The sequence below is a fragment of the Ixodes scapularis genome, unplaced genomic scaffold, assembly GCF_016920785.2.
Source record: "Ixodes scapularis isolate PalLabHiFi unplaced genomic scaffold, ASM1692078v2 PGA_scaffold12__126_contigs__length_90152505, whole genome shotgun sequence".
Lineage (NCBI taxonomy): Eukaryota > Metazoa > Arthropoda > Arachnida > Ixodida > Ixodidae > Ixodes > Ixodes scapularis.
The window spans coordinates 36,393,054-36,411,769 of NW_024609838.1; the positions used below are offsets into that span (position 1 = coordinate 36,393,054).

The 18,716-nt window shown below is 46.5% G+C and overlaps 2 protein-coding genes across 2 annotated transcripts; both read left to right on the top strand.

Moving 5' to 3' along the window:
- The first annotated feature begins 1,835 nt into the window (after nucleotides 1–1,835).
- LOC8037313 (gamma-interferon-inducible lysosomal thiol reductase-like) lies at nucleotides 1,836–2,990 on the top strand. Its single transcript, XM_040214468.1, has 2 exons — nucleotides 1,836–2,243; nucleotides 2,310–2,990. Exons 1-2 carry the CDS (start codon nucleotides 1,836–1,838, stop codon nucleotides 2,988–2,990), a joined length of 1,089 nt encoding a protein of 362 aa, XP_040070402.1.
- Nucleotides 2,991–7,505: 4,515 nt separating this feature from the next.
- On the top strand, nucleotides 7,506–8,306 carry LOC8037312 (gamma-interferon-inducible lysosomal thiol reductase-like). Its single transcript, XM_002412237.3, has one exon. The coding sequence runs from the start codon at nucleotides 7,506–7,508 to the stop codon at nucleotides 8,304–8,306; it is 801 nt and encodes a 266-aa protein (XP_002412282.3).
- The last annotated feature ends 10,410 nt before the right edge of the window (nucleotides 8,307–18,716 follow it).

Sequence of the window (18,716 nt, forward strand, 5' to 3'; positions counted from 1 at the left end):
AAATCCGTGGTGTCCTGAAAAGTATTAGATTCTAGTGTTTTACTTTTCAGAAGTTAGTCACTACACTCTTTCCAATTTATGCATCGATATGCCATAAATTGGAACAAGTGCAGCGGCTCGTTTTGCGCTTTTTTTTTTTTTAATATCGTCGCTTACACTTATTAGCGGCACTGCTCTCGAAGGCCAATCTACCACCACAGAAGATCCGGCGTAAAAAAAAAAAAAAAAGATTGAAATGCATATACATGGTTGTCAAGAACTCACTACGGAGCGATAAAACAGTGCCAAAATGCAAAGCCGTTTTTGTTTTTCGTTTTTAAGTTTTAGTGTAGCATGGGTTGTCCCCGGCGTTTCTATTTGTGTCATAATGGCTTATTGCTGAGTGACATTTTGTTTGATATATTGTATTTCTAAGCAGTCTGGCTAGCACATCGGAGAAGATTGTTTTATCAAATTTGATTTTTGTTTCTTCTTGAGGTGTGTGTTGTTTGTTTTTTGTTGTATTTGTAAAAAGAGTATATATACGGTATGCCTTCTTCTATCAGAGTCCCGAATAGAACTATTAGTACACTAAAAAAAAGCATGACATAAATCACAACTTTGTTCATACCGGCCCAAAATCATAAATGGTTAAAACATAAACTGTCAGCGCTACAGTTCTTAAGTGGTTAGGCTTACTGCGACATTATTTTTCCGAAATCTCTATGATGAATTCTAAAGACGAGGTCACACTACTTATACATTATACAAAGGACAGAATCCAGACACCAGTCACCACGATTTCCGTGGTTCGAATGCAACGTGACAAGTTTCTCCTTGACTCGTTGCCGCGCGGCATTCGTAGCTCGGATCTCGTTGCGACTTGTGTTCGAATCTGTTTGCAGACTGTCTTTTGTATGATGTTACAAGCAGTGCGACCCCGGCTTAAAGCGAAACTGAAGCGGTTTCGTATTTGAAGAAAAAACACCTATATCGGCTTCATTTGGCCGGCAGGGTCGCGGATATCGAGATTATTTTTCTATTTGGTGCACGGAGGCTGCAGAAATTAATTTTTCAAATACCGCTGACGCCCCTCCTTCACGGGGCGTGACGTCATGATATGAGTTTTCGGAATCTCTGCTCTCGCGCATCTTCAGCGCCTGTCAAAGGTATGCACGCGCACTCTTGCTATTTTCAAAAAAGGTCGGAAAGAGACGTCACGACTGGTGTCAGTACGGAAAAATATACCTGGCAAGGCGACACGCGCGGGGCGGCCCAAAAGATCCTAGTATGTCGTCACAACTGGTCGGAAGTTTTTCATGCTTTGTCATGAGTAGTTACATCTTTGGGAAAAACGAACGTGATATTCCGATTGACGGGATCAAAATACACCAAAATTCTCCACGTTTTTTTAAGAGGTGTTTCAGCTTCGCTTTTACATAACGCAGACGTGCGGCGCTCATACCAAATCCATATCCTTCGCTACTTCTAAGACGCAGAAGGGAAAACACCACCCGCTCTTTCAAGTTAACGTGGAAGAGCAGCAAAGCACAGCAGCATCTGTTTCTAGCAACATCTGCTCGCGCGCATGTCTCCAAACAATCATTTTTGTTTTAATGATTCTATCATTTTTCTGCTTGATTGTTGTGAAGCGAGACTTTGTACCGCGCTTACGCGTATCACAAGACGGCCTGAAATACCACAGGTCGTAACAGAACTAAATAACACTCCTCTTTTCCGATTGGATTGCCTTGGCTCGGAGATGCCGTCGAGCGATCTCCGAGCCTTTTGAACGCGCAAGCATCTGCCGAGATGAGTTCCTTCGCCTTTGGTGCTCCGCGCGTTTCATGATGGCTATGAAGAAGCGGTATGGAAACTTGGAGAAGTTCACCATCTTTGTGGCGCTTTTTATTGTGTGCCTAGCTCCGTTTTTGATCCGACGTGTCTACGACGGAGGCCGTAACATCCATGGGCTTCAGTATAACCGTACACTCAACCATAGTGCTGAAGACGACTGGCAGCTCAACAAGAACCTCGGAACCAAGTTCGGCAAGGACTTTCCCTCCCACAAAAAGAAAGGTGACAAGGGGAATCAGCCAGATCTTAGCAACTCCGGCGATGAACACAGGAACGAGGGTGTTGGAGGCCACAAGGCAGGCGAGTCAGTCACGGCCGCAATGACCACAATACCACCGAACAAGGCACCAGAAGGCGGTACCCATGGCACCACAACGAGAAAAACGGAACCGTCCAGTACCAAAAAGGTGAACCCGGTAAACAGTACTAGAAAGACAAAGCCAGGTGCTGGTAAGCCACCCATTCCCAATAAGTACCTCGAAACGACCGTTAAGCCTAAAGACCCAGACAACAAGGGAACCCGCAAGGCTTCCGTGGACGTCGAAGTCAAGAAGGTCGAGTTGGTGGTTATATACGAATCTCTATGCCCGTATAGCAGACGCCTCGTTTACAGCCAGTTGCGGCCGACCTACACCCAGCTTGCGCCCTACATCAATTTAACCCTGTTACCGTTCGGCAAGGCCCACGTCAGGACAGAACGTGATGGTGCCGGCCGCAACATAACCAAGATCTCCTGCCAACACGGCGAAAGCGAGTGCGTGGGCAACAAGATTGAGACGTGCGTCCTGAGGGTGGTCAAGCAAACTGTGACTGCCGTTCAGATTGTCGCTTGCATGTCCGAAAACTCGTCTCCACACACAGCCGGCGAGAAGTGTGCTACGGCCTTCGGCGTCAAATGGAGCTTAATCGACACCTGCTTTAAGGAACACGGCGAGGAGTACCAACTTCAAGTCGCCGCAATGACCTGGAAGTACAAGAGTGAAGTGACGCGGGTTCCAATCGTCGTGATGAACGGCAAACAGGGTAACTACGTCAACTATCACGCGCAGAACGACATGATAGTTATTGTGTGCAATGAGATAAAAGCTCTGGGTAACGAGGAGCCAAAGGTTTGCCACCATGAACGGAGTCAACGCCGACGGCGCAAACGCTAAAAGGGAACTCAAATTGTGATACGTCGAAGATGACGTTAAGGTCGCGGTGCTTGCAAGAGCTTGCATGCATGCAAACTTGGAAAATATAGGACGTGGCTCAACATCGCGTCATTTTGCTATTGGTTTCTGTTTATTTGTTTTTAGTGATGCTTTGATCTTATTGGCTACCTTGTGATAATGAGATGAAGAGAGCTGTCAGTTTAGTGTTCTTTTCGATGTGTCAGTAAATATAGCGGCCACAGAGCGACCTTTCTGAAGAAGAGTTCGCATTATCCTTTTCGAATAAGAAGAAATGGGAAGAAATAGATGGCTGTGTAACCACGGAAGTGCGCCGCCATCTGTAATCTATGGTACAAAAATTGTTCAAGACAACTTCACTTCAAAAGGAGTGAACAATAGATATCTACTCCTTTCTTCATCGGCAGATTCAAGACGTGTCACTGAGTACGCATTTCTAGTGGTGTGCTTTGTTGTAAAGAAATGTGCGTGTAGCTTTCGTGACGTTTGCAGCAGTGGGAGTGAAATCTGGCAGGCGTGTCGGCAGAGTGAAGCACGAATAGATGTATGGACGAATGGATAAATGAATGAAAGGATACGTCTGACCTCGAATAGGGCGGCGGTTTGCGCCACCTAGTCGGTGTCTTCAGTTTCAACTGTTAGAATACGCACACATGCGAGGTGGGATCGAAAGGTTGCGAGTCTAGTTTCACAGGGTAAAAAGATCAGTACAGTGAAACGCGCGTAGCTGTCGACGAAGTGACCTTCATACGTCGTTAGGACAAGGGGCGTTGTTCTGGGTGAATTTGGAGCTGCGCTACACGAGTTTTGGTGACGGCAAGCACGAGCACATTGGCGGTTTCAGTATGGACTGCAAACCATGGCGAAGAGCGAACATCAATTTTACGTTAAACTTGGAAAATCTGAAACAAAAACGTTTTCAGTAAATTGGCAGGGTTATGGGGAGAAAAAAAAACCATGATTCGTGCGAGGTGTTTTGAGTGGCACTAGTGCTTTAACAATAGGAGAGCAACACTGAAAGACGAAGAGAAGTCAAGGAAACTTTCCAGTCATCTTGAATATATTTGAAACCAGGCTCTTAAATATTTGTACTGTTGCTGATATCTAGGTTGATAACGTACCGCTTGGAATTCCGACAGAACCTAACCCTCTTGTCCCCTGTAAAGAACAGACAGTGTTAAAGTTCTGGATATTTTGACATATAGGTTGTTGATAATTCTGTTCCTCTCCACTGATTCCTCAGCTTTTATTGCGAACCTTCATAACGCCTTTATCAAGGCACTAGATATTCCACGACTCTGAGTGCTCATTCAGATGACATTTTTCGATTTCTTACGCTGTAAACTCCCTCTTGGAGACATGCGGTCCTCTCTCGTTGTCCTATCTCGTGTCCTCACGCATCTCGATTAGCTCACATATCACTGACTCACCCATTGATAAATTGCGGGCTTCTCTTAATGGTGTACAGTGCAATCCTTGAGCCGCCGTTTTATTTGTGAAAAGTATACACTTCTCACAGTCGCAGTCATATACTCGTACACCACACAACAGACATGGTGTTCATCACTGCAGACATGATGAAAGAATCGTCTACGGACACGCCTGAAGCATCTTCGAAGGACGTTCGCCTCATACATACGTATCCTTCGAACTTCTTTTGCGACAGTTTTTTTGTGTGGCATATGCGAGAGGACCGTCATAGAAGAAACAAACGCGAAACTCATACAGCGTCGGCAGATTGTCTTTTGTATGATGCATTAGAGGTGAAATCGCGGCACAAAGCGTGTTATGCTTTCGCTAAATACCACTTAGAATGAATCCTCGACATTTCCAATCTGTAAAACACGTTCTAGTTTTTATCCAGACGTCCTGGAAGTCGCAGAAACCATCAGAGAAAAACGGGCAGCGTCAATCTCCTCACCTCAAAGCGCGAACAAGAAGTTACGCTATCCGGTGCCGATTCAATGCCGCCAGTGTTGATTACAGAGACGCGCGCCAGGGCTGATAAAGCACAGGACACGGGGCTGGGTTCCACACGTTAGGGAGTTAGGGCCTCCCCGAGCAGCCTGGGCTGTCGCACTTCGCATTATGATTATAATGCAATTAATTCAAACGTGCAAGCGAGCTGGACAAGAACGACAATAATAATCCCTGGAGTAAAGGAACAAAGGGGAACAAGAGGGACAAAGGACAAACACAAATCTCCAAACACAGCTAGGTGACTGGTGCGCGACCAAAAAAATCCGCCTGGTTTTTTGGTCACGCTCCAGTCACCTATCTGTATTTGAAGATTTGTGTTTGTGGTTAGTCTCCTTTGTTCTTCTTCTCCAGGGAATGGTAGTGTCATTGGCACTTCGCATGCTTAGTTAGTTCGACATCCCTGGCAGCTCGGGGTACCCGAGGTGTTGGGAACCCCTCTTCTAGAACTTTTTATTGCTAGGGTTCGGCTATTACCGACATTAGGGAGTTTTAGGATAGGGGCACCCGCGCTTTGAGGACACCTATAATGAAACTCTCTATTAGACCGATTCCCCCCACGCTTTGGGGAGACCTATAATGAAACTCTCTATCAGACCGATTCCTCCAATGCTCTTCGAGGTATTGACTCTCACCAGCCCAAATAAGTTCTCCTGAAGTGCTTGTGTTCGATTAATGAGCCGCATTTGCCTTTCGTCACAATGAGGCAATCCCCGCAATCGCATCAACACTACGGTCTCCACGACCACGTCATCACATCTTGAAATGGATAAAAAAAAAGTATTTTGGAGAATGGCGCTGAGTACGAGTAAACTTTGGTCGACCAGTAAGCTTGGGTAAAGCGAGAAACATTTCAGAGAAGTATCGTTGCTCGGTCCATTTAAACAAATCTATAGAACAGCGTATAACTGCGACGTTTATATTTTAACCTTTACACCAGACATTATTTGGCTTCCTGCCTTCATGCGGGATGTCAATTTCTCTCACATTCTGAAAAAAAAAAAAGCATTGAAAAGACACACGAGGAGAGTGTATACCCACATTCTGAAAAGTCTGGTGCGTCTACTTTCTCACAAAACACTTGGCACGGCCAATAGCTGCAATCTACGTAAGTGGCTCGGCGAATGAGAAGGCTAAAAATATTCTAATACCTTAAAAACAAAAAGGAAAAAAAAAAGAAGAAACGACTGTATTGAGAGTGACACCGAGAATGACATTTTATGTGCTTACGTCATGCTCAGTATCCCACTGAAGACCGTTTTCTTAAGTCTAAAAAACAACAACATATTCTAACCTTCGTAATTCGCGGAACTTTGTCCGTAGACTGCAGCGATTGGTTCTCCCAAATGCCGAGCGGGAATCTAGATGCACCAGATATCTTACCAGAATAAAATCCACTATTACTATTCATTAATTTTTATAGTGTCCGTCAACTAAAAAACTTCAGGGCGTGGCTTTTTTGTATCTGAAATAAAAGATACATAGATACATAGATACACATTCACACTTCGCCATTCGTGCTCGGTTCTTCGACGTGCTTTTCAGCCAAGGCCCCAGTTTGATTGGCCACGGAGTACTAATGAGATGACCGGGAGTGACCATGCCCTATAAATATGCTGTTTACTGGATCCCCCGTCAAAAAATAAAAATAAAAAAATAACACACTCGTGCTGCATAAGAATACAACAATCCCAGCACTTCAAACCACCTTCGCATTTGAACAGAAAGCCCGCGTGAATTGGTGCACGCTAAAGATCTCACTCTCTCAGAAATGGGGGTGTAAAACTTACAACCTTTGACCCACGTATAACACACCAAAATTACATTCCGACGTCCAGCCCACTGACGTCGAAGAACTTACTAAATAGTAAGTTCTTCGTATCAAAAATAGCACGTATCAAAAACTAAAAACAAAACAAAAAAGTAAGGTTTTGCAGCAGGGCCAACCAAACCTTGAGTATTTTCCTGTAGTTTTTAATGCGTATATTAGCTATTTTAATGAGTTGTATCACTCGGCTATTAAGCCGCTCGCAAAAGTTGGTATCGTCTGTTGGACGTCACTAGACTGAACGTCGAATTTTAGTTTTTGGGGTGTTATATATGGGACAGGGGGTGAAAATACTACGTTCCTGATTTCGGAGAGTGCAAGTTAGCTGTGGTACTACACCGACTAATTTTTGTATATGGAGCTGAAGCATCCGACGCCCATTGGGGCAGACTAACTTCCGGCTGTTTATAGACACACACATAACACAATTACTTTGTGACTTCCAAGGATCGCCGCGACACCTGATGCTGCTTCTTTTTCGGATACTTGTTTCGTCCCTTGTCGAGGATGTAAGTTTCTCTTGACAGCGTAACCATTGTCCTTCGGCTTTTTGAACGCACGAACACCTGCTTCTAAGCACACAGTTTCGAACGTCGTCTGCGCTTCGTGGAATAACGATGAAACATGCCCGCTTTCGCTCGTTTCTTATTGGAATGACTGTGATGTATTTGCGTCACGGACCGCCTTCAGGTATGTGCGCCTCCCTCACTAAAGACTCGACGGAACCTGAATCAAGAAATGTAGTGAGTTATCGCAGTGACGACGGGCGCCAACCACCAACGGAATACGACACCTCGTCTTCCCCTTCGGGAAAGAACCAGACTGAAATCGCGAACCCCAATGATTCCGTCGTCAAAGCAACCTACTTTGTTTCAGCTAGCGTTGTCAAGCAGGTTACGGTAGTTGTGGTCTACGAGTCGCTCTGCCCCTACAGCAGAGACTTCGTCTACGCGCAGTTGCTGCCGACCTACTCCAAGCTCTCCCCCTACATCATGCTCACCATGTTGCCCTTCGGCAAGGCGCTCGTCAGAAACGAAACTGACGGTAAGGGTCACAACGTTACCACGATCTCCTGTCACCACGGTCCAAGCGAATGCACAGGGAACCAAATCGAAACCTGCGTACTGAGAGTTGTCAAGACAACCTTAATTGCCGTCCAAATCGTCGCTTGCATGTCCCAGCACCCATCCCCCCACCTCGCTGGACAGGGATGCGTCGAAGCCAACGGTGTCCAATGGAGCCTTATAGAAGCCTGCGTCAAGCAACACGGTGATGAGTACGAGCTCCAGGTTGCCAGAGCGACGTGGTCTTACCAAATTGTGGTAACTCGTGTTCCTCTGGTCATCATTGACGGGGACAAGGGCAACTATGTCAACGGTGAAGCACAAAAAGACATGATGGGCCTGACGTGTAATCGGATCGTAGCAGATGGTAACATGGAACCCAAGCCTTGCGTCTTAGAACGCCGCCGACGTCGACGCCGAAGACGTTAAATGAACTCAAGGCCGCAAGTCGGAATCGTGGCTACGACGCGTACAAGTGGTTAGTGTGTTGACGCATGCCTTCCAGAAGAAAAAAAGAAGATTCGCTTCTAGCACGTTTTAAACAGATTTTTTTTATCGCAAAAACATTAATAATTGGTGTTACACCAATTATTAATGTTTTTGCTCAATATTAAGAAAAAAAAAAAAAAAGGCTTGACATAGCGGAAAACAAATCTCTCAGAATGACATGATCGGCCTTGACGGACGTCATTCACCCTTGTGGCGGTATGGTTATGAAACCAATGACACAATATTCGCTAATTATCCTTTTTAAATACTCTACTTCGACGGAACACTTCAACGGTGTAGCCCGTCAACATAGAGATAAAGGTTGCCGGGTTCTCATCAGTTCTCGCTCGCATGGGCAAGAAAAAATTTCAAAAAAAGAGAAACCATTTTATTAACTGTTGGCAGGGTGGTTGCTGTGTACTTTAGTCCGAACCACATAGGGCGTATTCGCGACGTATTTGCGGGCGTTTTGGCGGGCGTAATCCCGACGTACAGCGGGTGTCGGGGCGAGTGGTTCCGAGGTCGGCGTACATACGCGCGTATTCGGCGATCCGACCGAGACAGATCTCGGCGCATCGGCGTATTTCGGCGTGGCGTATCCGGAAGCGTGCAGCGCGGTGCCGGCCAACCAGCTCCCGAGTTGAGAGCCGGAAGTTGCTCGAGAATCGGCTTGCCTAGCTATGCGGCTGGCTGGCTGACTTGACTCGGCCGCCGAAATGGGAGTTCGCTTCTCGCGTTCGCCGGTTTATGGGCGAACTGTACGAAATCGCTATATCTCTTTGGAACGAGCGATGAACGACTGAGACAGAAAAAAATACCATCGATGTTGCGGGCGATGTGAAAAGAATTACAAAAGGGAGGGCTTTGAGCAGAGATCGCGGCCGTCCTCCTGCCGGGAGTTTTTGGCAACTTGACGGTTGCAACGAACCTTTTTGAAACAGGTGTAAGCAAATCAGGCTTTGGTTGCTTATTAACATTCAGTTATTTCTGTCTCCTCGCGGAACGATATAAATAGCAGCCTATCTACATTTTGCCTCCTTTCATGAAAGGCGCGAGTCGGGCTACACTGCTCCAAACGCCGAGGAGACTTCGACGAAAAACGTCGTGTGTGGTTTGGCGAGCCCTTCTGTTAAAAAAGCGCTCGCCGAATCCCGCAATTACGCCCGCTAAAACGCGCGTAACTTCGTTGAGAATAGCCCTACGTGAGTCAGCCATTACAGTCTTCAAGAGGCTGGGAAACGCAGGGAGTGACTTAGTATGTTCCACGTTGGTTCTTCCGCAAATTATTGTTTGGCATTCTTGGCGGCCAGTCCCGAAATCTTATTAGCTGCGCAGCTATGAGATACTTTCATCTTGTCACGTTCAGCGTTTTTGCAGCTATCACCGATTATAATTGCGAGCCGACCTTGCAGCGACTCGATATATTTTGGTCATGCATTTCACATTAAAAGCGCTACTTCTTGCGCTTCACTTTAATGCATTAGCATTAGAACGCACGTTTCGACGAAAAACCGGCGGTGTCATTCGTTTGTCAGCATCGGGCAGATAGGAAGAAGGAGGGTATAGTGTTACGCGTATGACGCTCCCATTGGTCCAGAGCTCTGACGCCAGCACGCGTCAATCTCATCCTCTCTCCCCGGCGCTGACAAACTGACAGACACCACCGGGTTTTCGTCAAAGCGAGCTCTTTTGATTTCGTCGAAGTCACGCGCACAGCTGGCGCGGAGCCAGAGAGGAGTTGCCGCACGACACCTACTGAAAACAGAGCCGTAGTGCTGAATGAGATGGCGTCATCAAAGAAGGCCAACGCAGGACAGAGATTGAAAAGGAGTGCTGCTTCAGCACTCTGTTTCGAGTTAAGTTTAAGCCGAACGTTGACCCAATCGCCTTGTCCAATCTCTGGCCAGCGTTGGCCTTCTCTGATGACGCCATATCACTCAGCACTACGGCTTCGCTGCGGCGCGGCGCGGTGGAAAGCGGGCGTGCTCAGTTGCCGCACTGCAGTCGCCGGTTGTTCTTCGCTCTGGGTTTCCGTAGTACTGGTGCGTGGGCCGTGATTTATGTGTATGTGCAGTAAAAACGATAGATGTGGTTCCCTCCACGAGTGATATGGATAGGGTTCCTTCCAGGAGTAGTGTGCATGTGGCTCTTTACGCGAGGGATATGGATGACCGCATCCAAGGGCGTCAACGTGCTCTGACAGTCAGAGCACAGAAAAGGGGTGAAAAAAAAATTACGGGAAGATCAACTGGTGGATTCATAGGGGATGCGTAAGCATGATCCCTGGAAACCCCATACACGTCCCCCCTTGGGGAGCGCTTACACTGACCGCGTAACGATGCCAAGAAGAGGCAAAAAAAAAAATAAACGAAGCAAAAAAAAAAAAAGCCACAAGAGAAACGTGAAGAAGTTAACGTCAGCGTTTCCCAAAAGGGGACATGTGTGGCGTTCCCAAGGGTCATGCTAAAACATTCCCTAAGAATCCACCAATGGATTCTATAGGGAATGTCCACCAATCCACCTATAATTTTTTATTTCTTGTCTTCGATATGGTGAGCTAGGATCTCTAAAGTGCTGTAGCTTGATCTTACAAGCGTCAAACTCGAGCCGTGTGTTTCGCTCCTATTATATTTATACAATGTACCGGTCTGGGATAAAGCAGACCAACCAAATTAAGATATACTAATCCTCGAAAAAATAAACAGCAAAAAAAAAAAATTGTACATGTTTGCAAATATTATTTTGTAAAATACATGTTGGAACCTAACGAATTTTACAAGTTAACGAAAACCAGGAACCATATTTATTATATGGGTACACGATTAACACATACTGTAAAACAATGGTTAACTTTTACATGTTAAAAATACAAACGTGTAGTTTTATATAAATCTACCCGAGATTAAAATTAAAAAAAAACGAAGAGATTCGCACAAAGATAAACGTGCAGCGGTATGCTCTCCAAAACTTTGTTGAAAAGTCGGCGTTTCAGAATTTTGATTGTTTCTGTTGTTTAAAGCGATCGTAAAAAAAAAAACGAGATTAAAAAAAGTGCATGCGTATAACTATAGTTTAGCTAAAACTTGAATTGCGGGCAACGTTTCAGAAGCTATTTTTATTAGCGGATGTATATTTAACGAGCACTTCAAATAGGAAAACTATTCCTTATGAATGTGGGGGACTGAACGTTTTGTTTGACGCTGATAAGGTCAAGCCGCAGCAGATTAGAGCTTTCAGCCCACTATATTGTAACTAAGAATTAGAAATAAACCGCCAAGAGCAGTGCTTTTGAACTGAACATCAATAGCTAAAGAAACGAAGGTGGTAATGTATCATGGTCACGCCCCTTGCTTTGTGAGTTGTTACTGAGCGTTCATATGGGAATAATGCCACACTCTTCCTGGGGACAGGACGATAATAAAATAACCGAGACTAGACACACCCGGCGTTTTATTTTTAGTTTTTAAGTTGTTAGTTACAATAACTCTATTGCAGAGGTGGTTAACAAATATCGAGCTCGGTGTGGTTTTATTAGGTGGAAATATGAGCGTCAAAATTATCACACAGGAAACAAGGGTAAGAAACATCAACAGAGCCAGTTGTATATGACACACCTAATGAATATAAATATAAATTAAATTATGTGGCGTTATGATTAAATTGGGTGGCACTTGGATTAAATTTTCCGTCGCTTAGACTAAAATGATCGGGAAAACCTGTAGTTCTATTTCAGTATAAGCATAACGAAAAAAAATGCATTTTTTTAATGTGGTCAGTTTTACCTTCTAGATATTGCACAAAAGAAAATGTACACACCTCTTGGATATTCCTGGGATATTACGTTTCTGTTGACATGAGTTTTCTGCTTTACTTATTTCTCAATAGAGTTTGATGCCGTTAGAGAACTTCAGTAGATGTGCATGTTTTATCAGTAACACGATGCCGTTTCCAAACATATTGAAAACGACAATGAAAATAATTTTTGACGAAGTAATAATGCTGCTGGATTTGCTGTATAATTAAAAATAAATAAATAAATAAAAATAAAACCGCAGCGAACTAGATACTAGAGTATGAACCAGAATAACAGTCTTGTTTAATTATTGTGGGTAGGTATGTACGTGGTTACTTTTCAGGAGTAATTGATATGCAGTTAAATTAACTTGATCTGAAATGTAGCTACATTCTTGTAGATGTACATAGTTACAGCCACAATTACTCACAAAATGTAACTAACTATCATGTTACAATAACTCTTAAAATATGTTATGACTTCAAGGCGCGCTGAGATTCGTGTATACATCCTTCAGTTTATAATAATAAAATGTACTTATAACAATACCATTTTTATTCAGAACTCAGCGCCGATTTGGACTCTAAAAATTTAGCTCGTATTTGTATATTTGCCACCGTAAATTTAAGAAATTAACCAGTGAACTAATTTATAAGGTACTTCCCAATGCAACTGAGTTACAGTTGCAGTTACCGAACATTTGATCTCGCGAAAGAAGTTTAAGCTACTAACATCGCAACTAATAACAGTGATTAAAATACTTTTAATTGATTGCCTTATATAACTGGATGGGGATTTTTTTTCTTAATTTTGTACGCATGTATGATTGTGACAGTGTTCTTTGTGGCTTTCCAAGGCGGACGCGACGTGAAGGAAGATCAAGGTGAGCGCTGCTTTGAGGGCTGGAAAAGTAGGTTTTAGCACCCTCCTAGCCGTGCTTTGTTCTGCCAGTGTTGGTGTTGAGAAACACACACAAACAAACACAGACACAAAGGCATACACACGTACACACACACAGCCTTCGCGATGTGTTTTGTGCTTGTGGCACTTCATGCTGTGGGCAACCTGGGGATTCCAAGGGTTTGGCCCAGGCTGCCCCTCCGCCAATCACGAGTGGTCATCTTGACCACGAGGGGGCCAAGGGCAGCCGGCCACGCGAGCGGCGCTCCGCCGCTGATAAAAGGCCGTCGCAGCGGATGCACGGGGGCGGTTGGGAGCGCGGCGCAGGCAATAGCGGCCATTAAGTGTTTACGTGTTGTTGAACCGGTGTGCTGTGATTCCTCGAGACGGGTAGCAGCAAGGGAAATCCCACAACGCATCTTTGTACCTGCACAGCACATTTTTTGTGTCCTTTTCTCACTAGCCAAACAATCAACCAACACTTAGCTCAAAAAAAAAAAAATAGAAAACAGAAATGGCTTTACCGCAGAATACCTTCTGAAAGTTTGCCAGAAAGGTGTATCTGAAATGTTTGCGAACAGTTTTGACATATTTAGCTTCTTCTTCTTCTTGTTGTGAGGTCCAGAGAAGGAAAGGGAAAGCCGGGAGAGATGTTGGCCTCCTGTACGGGGCGAGTCGCTACCCGGCTTGGGGAAGGGGGAGGAGCCGTAGGTGGCTAAAAGAGATAGTGTGGAAATTTGGAAACCAGTCCAATAATGTGATGGGGGTTTGGCACAAGTGTGGGTTTCAATTTAACAACCTTGCTGTTTGCGGTGTCTGGTATTTGATCAAAGACGGTCTGCCAAACCAGTCTCACTCAAAAAATCGAAGAGGTCTTTGTAAGCCCTCTGGACAAGCCGACGTGGGGCTTCTGGGATGAGGAGTTCCCGAGTGTTGGAGGAAGGAAGTCCATTGAAAGTGTAGCGTTGAAACAAGGTTTTACGCTCTTCTTCGTATTCTGTGCATACTAGTAGCACGTGTTCAATGTCCTCTAGGGCTCCACAGTGTAGGCAATCAGGACTATTGACTCGTTTAAGTTTGTGCAGAGTTGACCTTGTGTTTGCGCAGTTTGCCCTCAGCCGATGTAACATTGACGCTTGTTCTCTTGACAGCTTGCGGGGGATTGCTGGAGGGGGCCGTCCTTCAGCCGTCTCTCGGTGTGGGTGGCGCTTCTGGTAGAAATTTCGTATAAATCGCCATGCTTCGTTGTACCGGCGAAGGGAAATGGTTGGGGTCTCAAGTTCATGGGCCTCAGTAGCGAGGGCATCCGCCTTCTCATTTCCCGCAATTCCAGTGTGCGCAGGACACCACTGAAAAGCAAGTTGCCAACCCTTTCTTTCAGCCGACCTGGCAGATGCTACAGTTGTTGCAGTTAATGGAGTGCCTGTCTCGGGGTTCCGGAGAAGATGAAGAGCAGATTTCGAATCTGTGAGGATGACTGCTCTCCCTGGCGTTCCACTTCGCATTAGGAGCTCCAAAGCCTGCCAAATAGCCACCAGCTCCGCAATAGTAGAGGTTGTGGCGAAGTTTAGTCTGTCTGCAATGCAGACGTTGTGAGTTGGGATGAAGACTGCTGTCGTGGTAGTTCCTGTCGCCGGACTAGTGGAGCCGTCGGTGTATACTTGCAGCCATCCAATATACTCTGTGTAAAGTAGTTCCTGGGTCAAAAGGCGAGAAATTGTCCCAGAAACACTCGCCTTGCTATGCATGTAAGGGAGAGTTTCACTTATCGTCAGTGGTACTTCTAGATGGGGCTGCGGGGGTGGAGGGATATGTCCGGGCGGTCCTATAAGATCTTCGAACTGTCTAGCCAAATAGCCAAAGCGGGAGTTGGGGCGGTCAAGGATGTGTGAGAGTAGTGAACTCCCAGAGGACACACCATGAATTCTCGCAAGGTGACGGCAGGCGCGCTCATCAGCCCGGAGAAAAACAGGCCATTCCTCGGCAGCAACGAGTGTGGCAACGTTTCCCGCGTATCGCGGCAGTCCGACGCACATCCTTAGTGCCACACGGTGAAATGTTTCAACATCACGTTGTTGTGCTGGTCCGATGTTGAGAAGTGGCAAAGTATAATGTAGGCGGGAAAGGATTAAACCTTTATATAACTGAAGGAGGGCGTGTTGTGGTGTTCCCCAGGCATGGCCGCGGAGGCACCGTAGAACTCCGAGAAGGCTGCGGCACTTGGAGAGAACTTTGCGGACTTCCGGTCTCCAGGTTACCCGATCATCCAACAACAATCCAAGATATCTATGTGTCCTCACTCTCTTGACTGGCATCCCAGCCATCTTGAGTTGCAGCGCTCGTTCGGGGGGGCGTCCTGTCGGACGGTAAAGCAGCGCTGCTGTTTTCTCAGGGGAAAGTGTCAGTCCGAGTTTTTCGATGGCAATGCAGATTGTATCGAGTGCTTCTTGGAGTTGACAACGAATCTTCCTTGCCCTTCGAGTTGGGCCAGCGCACCAAAGAGCCACATCATCCGCATAGATGGATATCTGTACAAGGAACGGTCCCTGCTGGCGAAGTGAGCTTGGTAGCGTTGCCATGGCCACATTGAAAAGTAAAGGACTAATGACACTTCCCTGTGGAACGCCCTGAGTCACAGTACGTGGACTGCTAAGCGCTCCCGGGACCCTGACCCGAATCGTTCTATTAGAGAGAAATGCCTTAATATATTCAAGCATTTTCCCTTTTACTCCAAGATGTCTGAGGCGCTGGAGGATAACAATATGCGGAAGTGTATCAAATGCCCGCTTTATGTCTAAGAACACACAGTGAAGCATGTTGCGGCGTGCTTTTGCCTCTTCGAGTGCAGATGCCAAGTCGCCCATTGCGTCTGCTGTACACCTCTTCGCACGAAATCCTGACAGCTGGTGTGGCAGCGCATGTGATTGCTCTAGGTGCCATGTCAGGCGTCTCAAGACCAGGCGCTCAAGTATCTTTCCCAGGCAGCTTGTCAGGGACACAGGTCTATAGGATGAGGAGGGGTGGCTCGGCTTACCGCATTTCAATACCGGAATTACGATTGATTCTAGCCAGGTCATAGGCAGAATGCCTGTTCTCCATATCGAGTTGAGTGTCTCTAAAAGGTGTGGATGATAAGCTTGGTCTATGTTTTTCAATGCTTGACACGTGATTCCATCTGGCCCGGGTGCACTTCGGCGTTTGCAGTGTCGGAGCACATATTGCAGTTCAAAGATGGTGAAGTCGTCATCTGCTGTGGATGCTTCAGAAATGGAAGGGCCTATCAGCTCTTGGGGTAAAGCCACGGCTGGTGGAGGAAGGGGGCACGCAAATTCATCAGCTAGCAGTTCTGCCGTTTCAGTCATGGTTTTGTCGTTCCTGATGGCGAGTGCTGCAATTGGGTGACAAGGGACCTTCGCAGCTGCCAAGGCGCCAACTAACCGCCAAGCTTGCGCGGCTCCCCTCGGATTCCCGAAGGAAATACATTTTTGAGCCCACTGATAGCGCTGCAATTTTTTCGTGTGCCTCCTGAACGCCGCATCTATTTTTTTTTGTAACGTGCCCAGTCGTATACTGTATCTGTGTGCATAGCCCGTCGTTGGGCTTGTCTCCGTGCCGCTCGGAGGTTGAGAAACTCTAGGTCCGGGACAGGTCGCGTGATGGGAACCTTCACTAGTCGGGTCGCTCGTCGAATGCAGTTTTCAATGATGGCAGGTAGGTCTGTAGCGTCAGCCGCAGTTACCGATGCTGCCATATATTCACGGTAAAGGTCCCAGTTGACTACTTTGCATGTTCTGGTGGCGACTGCACTTGCGTTCGGCGAGGCTATAATGATGGGAACATGGTCGCTACCCCATGTATCTGGTTGTATTGCCCACGACACTTTAATCGCAGGCGATGCAAATGTGAGATCAAGGACGCTTTTTCTGACCCCTTTACGGATAAATGTGGGTGCTCCGCTGTTTAGAGTTGTGAGGTTCAGGGCCGCAATGGTGTCTTCCAGGCGTCTTCCCCTTCTGTTGGTTCGGCTATCACCCCAGTTCATGTTGTGTGCGTTGAAATCTCCAGCTAATAAAAGTTCACCTTTAGCTCTCTGTTGAATTTGGTGCAACACATCTGGGTCCCATGTGCCCCCAGGGGCTACGTAAATGGAAACTATTGTGGTGTCTTGCGTGCCGAGCCTTACTATGACTCCCGCATATTCTGCCGTTAATGAGCAGAGATCTGAAAGGTCCAGGACGCTTTGATGGAGGCTTGATCTCACCAAAAGTGAAACTCGAGACCTAGTATTTGAGTCAATTGTGGTAGAATTGTAGAAAACATATGGAGAGAGTCGTACCTCACCTTGTAGGATGTTGGTTTCTTGAAGTGCAACTACATCTATGGTTCTCTGCTGTAGGATTTGCCGAAGTTCAGGAATGCGTGTACGAAGGCCGTTCACGTTCCATTGGAGAATCGATGGGAATTTGGGGTTCCGGTTTCGTTGACACAGCCTGTTGGCTTTCCCTCCCTTTACTATGACTCCATAAGAGGAAGAACCATGTTAAGGAATGAGAGGAGAAGTCGTGCCCACTGCGCATCCACAGTCGATAGAAAAGCGTGAGCCATGCGGGTTGCCTTCTGAAAAAGTGGAATCCAGCTTTCCCATGCAGATTTAGCTGTAGGTTCAGCATTCGGGCTGGGAGGAGGCTGCGGCTTCAGTGCAGGCGTCACATTCAATGCTGGTCTGACAGTGTCGGCTTTCGATTCCACAGTGCAGGTGTGGTGGTTGTTCAATTCAGAAGCTCCCTGCGTCGTTTTGCCTTTTCGCTGAAGTGCTGCAGCGTAATTCACAGCACTGACATTAGGCTCCTTGATGGGATCATTCCCTTTTTTCGGTGGGCTTGGAGGGGGCTGCCCACTTTGATTTGCGTTGGCTGTCTTATACTGCTGGACAGCTGTCCTTGCAGCACGAAAATCAACGGCATGTTGACGTGCGTAGTTGCGAGTCTCGCTTTCTTTCTTCCATTTGGGGCAGGATGAAGAAGTGGCAGCGTGAGGTTGTCCACAGTTGACACACTTTTCTTGCGCCGAACACTCGGTGTTGCTCTCATGTAAATCTCCGCAGCGGCTACAAATAGGAGGTCGCTTGCAAGTCTCTTCTCGGTGTCCATACGCGCAACACTTACGGCACTGTATGGGGCGTTCCTTGAATAGAGAGACTGGGTGACGGACATGGCCGAGGTAAACATAGCTTGGCAGTGTCGTTGTAGAGAAGGACAGCTTCACTGCTGTGCCCTTGCCAAGTCGTCGCAATCTTGCCACTCGACCTTCCGGAGATCTCACGTTCTGTTCGATCTCTACTTCAGAAAGCCCAGGATCAACATCTGTGATGACTCCGACGGCGTAGTGTCGCGGAACCGGCTCATATGCTCTGACCTTCATTCCACAAAGCTCGGAGCAGGCAAGGAGCGTTCGAGTCGTCTGGCCATTGCGCGTGTCTACTGCAATTAGGTTGAGTCTTTTGTTGGGACGGACCTCAAGAATGCACTCCGGGCACATTTGTTCCAAAGCAATTGACAGTTTAAGGCTGCTGAGTGTTGCGATGAGCTGATTTTCAACCGTTGATACAAAGATGACAGTCAGCCCCTCTGTCACTTTCGGCGAGTGGGTAACTGTAT

What these genes read in the sequence shown, in the direction of transcription:
- LOC8037313 (XM_040214468.1), top strand. Translation starts at nt 1,836, where the DNA reads ATGAAGAAGCGGTATGGAAACTTGGAGAAGTTCACCATCTTTGTGGCG. An exon ending in AACCGTCCAGTACCAAAAAG is followed by an intron (nt 2,244 to 2,309) that starts GTGAACCCGGTA and finishes ATTCCCAATAAG; the next exon opens with TACCTCGAAACGACCGTTAA.
- LOC8037312 (XM_002412237.3), top strand. Translation starts at nt 7,506, where the DNA reads ATGTGCGCCTCCCTCACTAAAGACTCGACGGAACCTGAATCAAGAAAT.